Source organism: Poecilia formosa, unplaced genomic scaffold (assembly GCF_000485575.1).
Source record: "Poecilia formosa unplaced genomic scaffold, Poecilia_formosa-5.1.2 Scaffold53, whole genome shotgun sequence".
Lineage (NCBI taxonomy): Eukaryota > Metazoa > Chordata > Actinopteri > Cyprinodontiformes > Poeciliidae > Poecilia > Poecilia formosa.
This window is the reverse complement of record NW_006799992.1, coordinates 2,026,110-2,034,917: the sequence shown is the minus strand read 5'-3', so window position 1 is coordinate 2,034,917 and position 8,808 is coordinate 2,026,110. Positions and strand designations below refer to the sequence as shown.

Below are 8,808 nucleotides of genomic sequence, written 5' to 3'. Positions count from 1 at the left end.
TAGATAGATAGATAGATAGATAGATAGATAGATAGATAGATAGATAGATAGATAGATAGATAGATAGATAGATAGATAGATAGATAGATATAATAAATACATCTCTTTATATCATTATCTCACATCTAAATAAATAAGTAAAATTGCTGCTGCAGAATCCATCATATCCGAGGGAGAAAATGTCTCCAATGAAGTGGGCAGTGAAATGCTTAGAAAACGTGTTCATCGTTATTGATAGGCGCAAGTCGAAATGAATATGTAGCGGTCCGGTCAGCCTGCAGCTGCCTTCATGTGGTTTGTTCAACATCTTCCTCTCTTCGGCTCTCAGAGCGTGAAATTACCGCAGCCTGGCCGCGTGCTGCACTTTCTAACCCCTCACCCCTCCTCAGTCTCATGTGTGGCTCTTATATGTCGCTGTCAGTCGCCATAGTAAGGAATATAATTCTCTCTGCTGGTAGGCTGAAGGAAATAGCGAGTTTATTGATCCCCCTGCTTAGTGTCAGGTAACTGCTGGGCAGCAGAGCCGGTCCGAAATTATGTAGGGCCCCATGCGGAATTTGATTTAAGGCCCCCGTTCCAGTTAATCCAGCTAATGTTTTTATTTTTTTAAATTAAATTTTATATTTTCTTACTTATTTACATAACAGACCTAAATTTCATAGTTGGCTCCTAGAGTACCCCAGGCATAAGTAAACATTGGAACTAAATAAAACTATAGTTTGAATCTCATTTAACGACTTTGCTTGTGTTCGAGCTCAGAAATCATTTCATGGACAAAATTTTTATTAAATCATTGAGTAATATTTAATATTTTTCACATACGTGACATTGCTACTTCATGTTCTTGGAGTAGTTTAAATAAATTATCAGATATTCTAACATTTTACTTTTATGCACTTTTTTCTTCACAAATTCTTAAAACGGCTAACAACATATTGACCTGACCACAAATTTCTAGTATTTACTCTCATATCTTATGGAACGTTTTAGAGATCAAAGATGTCAATTCATTTTTTCCCTGTGTAATATATGCATAGTTTTAAATCAATTATAAAGCAAAACAGATTATTGTACTGCAAATTTAATTTATAAATGATTCACTAGGTCACTGTACAAGTTTTGTTCCAAATATATTGAAATAAAAGGACGTAAAAGGGAGAGTCAGAAGTTGACGGAGTTATCTGATTGTAAGTCAACAATTTAATCAACTTACTCACATAATGCCTTTTTCTTGACCCTGAAGTTATTCAGGGTAAATATAAATATAATATAAATAGCAGTAGAGATAAGGCTGTTTCTCTGATTTACTCAGATGGTCTAACAGTCATGTCCAGAGTATACAAATTCAGTCTGAACTCAGTAGAGTCAGGAAAGTTTTACTGCTTATTCTTACAAGATGACAATCACGTAGTGATTGATTCCCAAAATCGGTGTGCACAAAATGTGATAACTTAAAAAACTATATTTCTGTCTGTAATTCATAAATCTGTGAGACAAAGCTTAAGGTAGACTTATTCTTTATAAACCCGAGTACAAATGAGAAATGTTTACGTCTGAATGAAGTGTGAGAAATAGAGGGATCTTCATGATCTGTGGGCTTCGCACAGACGCTTAGTTTGCTTAGGTCTTGGGCCGGCCCTGTTACACACATGAGTTTGAAAACATTTCATTGTTGTGCTAAATGAATCTGAGGGGATATTTAAAAGTCAGACATCTATTTTGCAGGAGTCATTTGTTGTATCAAATATTTCATCATTTCAAAATGGAAAAATAAACAAAACAAAACAAAAACAAACAAACAAACAGGAAAAAACAACTAATGAAACCACAAACAGGACACAATTTATAAGTGTATTTTCCAACTCACTGGGCATGTTTTAAAACAAGAAGGATGTTGGAAGGAGTGAAAATCCAGAAAGAAAAGAGAGCTGATTGTGTCCTCCAGAAAGGTGAGATAGAGTGAGAAAGAGAAAGAATGGAAGAGAGAGAGAGAGAGAAAGAGACAGGAGGGAGGAGGCGCGATGGAGGGTGGTAGAGGCTCCGGCACAAATCAATTCACCTGAGAGACGCATTATTGTCTTCGGTTTCTGGCCTGGAGGAGCTGAGCGCTATGAAAAATTAAAAGGATGCCAGTTAGTTTAAAGGATCGAGCTAGTGGATAGACACACAAACCGCCTGCGCAACCCTAATTTAATGCTACTCACTGTCAATAGCTCATATTTTAAACCAGGCTTTTATTAAGTTAACATTTCAGCTGTTGCTGTTTTGAAGTCTACATGCTATCCTTATCTGCCTCTTTGTAATAGTACATATGTACATTTACACAGATATTAGTTTTTCCAAATATCTATAAACAGAAAAACAATTTTTCAGACATCGATGTATTTCTTTGGCATTTTGATTTTATAGACTAAAACGAAGTTAAGCGTAACTGTAAAATAAAAGTAAAAGTAAAATGGATTCCAATGGCTTATAAGATTGAAGCATGTGATCATCAGCTGCCTTTCCCAAAAATTTATGACAGAAAGATTGGCACCTTCCTAGGGTGTGAATAAGTTTGTTTTTTTTTTTTTACAAAGCACCTTAATTGATTTCTTCTAATTCATTAAAAATGTGTTGTTGTTTTCTTTCGTGAGGAACCTAACCTGCAAACGGTTTACAGGCACTCCCTACTGCGTTGCTGGGAACTACAGGTCTAATAACAGGGAAGGACTCTCTTTGTTTGCATGTGAGCGTTCGTCTTTGCAGCCAGAGCGCTTTTGTTCAGTCGTCCAACTTTCCCGACACCCTTTGCACAGTAAACAAGAGACAAACCATTCTGTTCTCGTCCTTCCTGGGATGTTGGCATTGTTGTCCATTGTTTTCAGCTGCCCTTTTGTTGCAGCATCACTTTCTGCGCCTCAGCAGCAACAGAGCGACGAGGAATAGAACGCGACGGTCGCAGCATCGCCTCTCACCTTAAGTTGCAGACAATTCCCTGGCGTCCAAACTCTCCTCCTCCCTCGCTCCCTCCCTTCATCAACCTGTCTCCTGTCTAGAATTAACGGGGTCACTCACTGTCTTCGTGTGCCACGGCCAGCCACTGTGTCTGTGGTCCAGGGCCAGCCATGCAGCCATATCATTTACGCTTCTCCGTTTTCATTGTTGATATTTACTTCTGCAATTATCGCTCCACTTCACCCTTGCCAAAGATGATATGCTGAAGTTAACACGGGCGCTTCCCTCCTTCGGTCTCCTGTTGCTCAAACATGCAAACCCAAACACACACAAACGTAAGATCCAACTGACAGAACCACATAGACATAAAAGATTTATGTATATATACATATATGTATGTATAAGGAAGAGGCAACCATTGTCCCCAGAAGGACAGCATGCATCTTTTCCTATTAATTTGGGAATTAATACATTAATTAAAAACAATAAAAAAAAAAACTTTATTGCTTTATATTTCTGAAACCATTTAAATTTGTCTTGTGTCTGTTGCTTGTCAAGTGAGTGGCAGATCGTAGCCAGAGAAGCCATGGAGGCCACGCAAGACCTCAGCGAACAGATGGTGAGTCAGAGGCTACTGTATGCATGCAGGTCTGTGGGTGAGAGAGTACACCTTGTGTTGGCCACACAGCTGTGGGGTATGGTGCATTAGATGGATAGTGTGTGTGTGTGCGTGTGCGTGTGTGTGCGTGCGTGCGTGTGCATGCGTGTGTGTGTGGGTCCACTTGTGTGTCTCTCTGTGTGTGTGCGCTAACTTGCGAACAGATGTGATGCAAGTCCAGTAGCCATATGGTGGATGTCACAATTTTCTTGAGCTGGAGTGAAGCTCGCTACACACATTGACTCAAAACTTTCTGTGCAAAGTAAGTCTTTTATGTATGATTGAATTTCTACAATGCAGTTAATAAACTCGCTTTAGCATTAATTGAAAACAATGACTGGAACACTGAAAAATGCTGAGGATACATAATTAGCCTAAACAAGGATTTGGTTTATTTTTAGTCACACCATTGTGAGTTAGTTGAGCAAAAAACATTCAGAAACAACAACAAAAAAACAAAACAAAGGTGTTCTATTCTTTAACCAGTTTCAAAATAGTTTTAAAATCTAACCTTTATCAAAAATGTCTATGACAAAAGTTTTATCATGAGTTTAAAGAAAGAGAAATTAAAGCCAAGAATAACTTAATTTGATGAGAAAGTTTAGTGGAAGAAAAAAAGGAGGACATATTTATCATATCAGAACCACCTTTGACCACCACAGTTGAACAGGAACTTACAGCGCCTGGCGTATTTACTCATAAAAACCTTTATTTCTGCTCCTCTTGGTGCCGAGGCTTAAGGAGGCTCTTCACTTTGTATTTGCAACTGTGTGACGCCCTAGGAGATGTTTTATTGTGATGTTTAGTTCGTCCAAATCCTGAAAGAAAAACGAAATGAAAATATTTGCAGGATATTTGCACAAAATTTATGCTAAATTCGAAAAATAGCTTATCAGGTTTCTTGTTGATCTGGTTGGCCTTTAAGTTTTGCTCAGCGTTCAGCAGTTGGACCTTTGAGGGAAACAGCCGCCACAAGGTTCTCATCGACCAATCAGATGCAGATTTGGAACACAGGCCATGCATCACCCAGGACAAGCAATAATATAAAAGTGAATTGCACACTTACATCTGCACATAAACATCCTGCATGAGTTCAGGTGATAGATAAGGTTTTCCTCAAGCTGCTTTCATATCCAAAGTTTCAAATGTGTAATCATTGTGTTTACAGATCTATTTTCAGAATTAACCAAGTTGACTAATCATGACATAATTGCAATCTTTTTAAATCCTTTTTCTGAAGTGCTAACTTAGCAAAATAGCATTTTTCACATAAGAGAGGGTGTCCTCAATTGCCAGTGTCCCGTAGGCTTTAGATCTTGTCCTTGTGCCAATGCAGTGGATTCATATTGCTTAATTACTTCCTCAGCATGTCATCAAGTTCCTCAGGGCCTAGTAATGACCAATTCATTTGACGCAGGTCTTACCCTAAGCCTTGTAGGATAATGACCCTTGAGGAGTAACTTTGGACACCCATGAGAACTTACTGACAGGCTGTCGAAATTAGTTTCTGAGCACTTCCCCGGTAACATAGCGCAGATAAAAACATTCATACTTATAGATTCCTGATTCTGTGAGGATATTCTGAAAGTAGTTGGTGAAAAGCAGCAAAAGTATATGAAAAACAAAGTTTTTTTTTTTATTTTTTGTTTTTTTTTTGCCTGATTTTGTCCTAAATGACAGCAAAAACGCTCCTGAGAAATAAAAGACGTAAGAGAGATGTTCAGAAAACACAAGGAGACACCTAGATGCACTCGGACTGACGCTTAGAGTCGACGCAGCGTCCCAGTTCTGCTTGTTTAAAGATCAGGCCGTATTGTTGGGAAAATGATTTTGGCGACGTGCGAAGGCCACTCACATTTCAAAGTCGTTAGTCAGCCACCAGAACAGGTGTAATTTCATCTTCTTCTCCTCCTCCTCCATCAAGCCTCGCTCTCTCTCTCGCTCTCTCTTTCTCTCTCTCTCTCTCTCTCGCTCTTTTTCTCTGTCTCTCTACGACCTGCCAGCCTCGACTGTAATAATGCTGCGAAGTGGGACAGAGCACATGAAGTATGTTGTTTTTCCCCCCTTTTTTTGTGTGTGTGTATGTATATGCATGTGTGTGTGTGTCTGTGTGTCTCATCAGACTTACTTTGGGTTGGGTTACAGGCAAACCCCAGTGGAGCACATGTCCGTCACACATACAGTACATGCATACGACGAAAGCAAGCAAGAAAGAAAGAAAAAAAGAAAAGACAGAAGAAGACAGTCTATCTTGACTCACTGGTATTCAGATATAAAATATTGATGTCTATATCCCCCCCATTTACTTCACCTGCTTTAAATAGGACTGTGATATCATTTATAATGTGAATTTGAGCTGCAGCTCAAAGACATTGATTAATTGTTCAAGTTGGAAATTGGATCGCAGAGCAAGGGCAGCGATTTTAATCATCCACAGCCACAGAGGCTTATAGAAATTTCATTTCTTGCCAATTTTAAGACTGTCTGCATGCTGCAGAGAAAGATTTCAGTTTTGGTCTCATTCATGTAGGAACATAAAGAAGGGGATCCATTTACTTGAAGTTTTAAACTGCCAAATAAAATGTTGTGATTTCAGAAATTGTAATATAATTTCTTTCTTTCTTTTTTTCTTTTTCTGAGTCCGAGCATCTACAAGCTTATGATATTTTTGAATTCCAAAATATTATAAGCAGGTATTTGTGAATCAGCAATTTCACTTTTCAAAATGGGAAAAACAAATTCATATTTAACTGGCAGATGTGTGTTGATCTTCATATGTCTGAAAGGAAATTGAACTGATCCTGTCAGACTTAAAGCCTGGAAATCTGAGTCAGGAAAAAAATATAAAAATACAATTACACAAATGACTTTCTTTATTTTTGTGCTTCTCCAATAAAGTATTTATTTATTTATTGAGTTTTTACATTGTAAAAAGCCAGCACAAAATCCACCTGCAAAGCAAATCTATTGTTTTTTAAGTCATTGCTGATTTGAGTGGGTTATGCGTGTGTGATATAAAATAAAGATGAACAATTCTGGTGGCCCAAAGTGCAGTTATACACTTTCAGCTCAGGGAATACGTTACATTTCTGGAAGTCCTGCACTAGTTTTTGTCTTATCATTGAGGTACCTGGAACTCCTTGATTTTCAATGTAAAAACTTTCTAACTTTATATCCTCCTTATATTTCTGACTTATCATAATAATAATAATAATAATAATAATAGCTGATAAATAAGACAATGAAATAAAAACACTCCTGTCATTTTTTATCTGCTTGAAAATTCAAATTGAACGTGGCTTGTTCTTTCCCCGCTCTGCTTCATTGAAATAGGCGTGTCTACGTTTACTAAGAAAACACTAAGGACCTCACAGACACAGTTTCGGGGAGTTGTCCGCTGACACCCGATAGTCCCCCTCCTCCTTTTCTAGCCTTTAAAGTACCCCGTCCATCGCTTCCCCCGCCACGCCCTTTTCCCACCACGACCACAGCACGTCATCTGGGTTATGGTCAGGCGTCCTCTCTGGCCGCCTGCCCGCCCCGGGTCTGCCTGCCGTCTGGGGTCCTCAGGGAAGAACTGCAAGAGGCGTTTAGCCCTTTAATGCTACTTTTAGCTTGTTTAAGTGTCTCTCTCCACCTGTTGCCACATGTTTGCTCTGCTTTGGAGAAAACATGTTATTAAGGAAGGATGCTCTAAGAGAAGATAGCTAAATACTTATTAGTTTAATTAAATTCAATTAAAAAAAAACTACAAGTCAATTCTTTCATGTCGATAAGAAAAAACAAATGTTTTACACAAACCTTTTCCAGTTTTTCAGAATTTATTTTTCATTCAAAGTGGCAGAGGGGAGGACATTTGCTGACTCCTGCAAACCTTTCAGGGTTGAAATCTATGACAAGCTCTGGAAAAAGTGAGTGTGAGAGATGGAGGTGGAAGAAATGCTGAAGAAAAGATGAAATAGGCTCTTGTAGGTGCTTTTTCTTCCTCTGGTGCTCTGGGAGAGGCATTATGGCAGCTGTCCTATTCTGTGTATTAGTATGTGAGACAGACAGACTAAGTAAGAGGAGGAACGGGGGTCAGGTTGCACCCCTCTTTCACCTCTACAACCCCATACAGACGCACTGACACAAATGTACATGCAGCAGCAGCAGTTCAGCATGAACATGGCCAAACCCGATAGCTAAGATCGCCCTGGCATGTCATCTTAAAATCTGCCCGGCAACAAGGCATGCAGACAGATCCCAGAAGTGCGGAGTGTAACAGCTACTTCATGGCATCCTGCTAGTAGGTTGGCATCCAGGCTGTGGCACCGTAGTCCACTTCAGTTTCAGTTCAGTGTCAGTGATTCCTTTAAGATTAATGTTCAGCTGACAGCTGAATGCTGCTGTGAGAGTCTACTCCTGAAACTGAGCAAGAAGCGTTCATTTTATGTGTTTGGCAAAGACACATAAATTTGTAAGCAGGCTTTTTTTTCTTTTCTTTTTTTTTTTGCTAAAAGCCAATATAACAAATGTCATAAAAAAAAAACAACATTTAAATAGTTATTTTGTTTTGAAAATATAGCACGAACAAAGCAGGAAGTTATTGGAACTCGTTTTTATTTTGTTACCAATGCTAGAGAAAAAAGCAATTTAATTAATCTAGTACAGTTAAGAGCTGAGCTTGAGGTCAAGGGTAGATTATTTTCACTAAGCAAAGAAATGACAAGCTGCAACAATGCAGTTATTACACTTAGTTTGTCAAAGGGAACAATTAAATCACTTAACACTGAAGGTGAGCTGATTTGCATCTAGCTTCCCAACATGAAAACAAGCAGTTGTGTTTATAGCAAGACTGAATTAAAACCTGTAAGATCCAACATATTAAAATTTTCAAAAGCTTCAATTGTCAATGATTCCTTATGAAAGATGGAGTCTCCAACAGTTTCTTTTGATGCTATATAACTTGATCTCTTCAAATTAAATGATTACCGTTGTCCTTTTTGAAAATGGAAAAACAAAGCTCCTGATTTAGCACGAATCTGAAATTTGATGCAGTGTCCTCAGGCAAGTGAACTTTTTAGGAATGCTTCACAGCCTGGTACTGTAGCCTGGCACCACAGTGTATATGCTTATATATACACTGCTCAAAAAAATAAAGGGAACACTCAAATAACACATCCTAGATCTGAATGAATGAAATATTCTCATTGAATACTTTGTTCTGTACAAAG

General features: G+C 38.4%; 1 protein-coding gene across 1 annotated transcript in view; it reads left to right on the top strand.

Moving 5' to 3' along the window:
• Nucleotides 1–8,808, top strand: part of eya4 (EYA transcriptional coactivator and phosphatase 4) — a 57,745-nt gene that overhangs the window by 1,859 nt on the left and 47,078 nt on the right. Inside the window, exon 2 of the mRNA XM_007552959.2 lies at nt 3,496–3,556. Coding sequence (XP_007553021.1) covers nt 3,524–3,556 — 33 coding nt within the window. The 5' untranslated portion in view covers nt 3,496–3,523. The remainder of the gene's footprint in view (nt 1–3,495; nt 3,557–8,808) is intronic.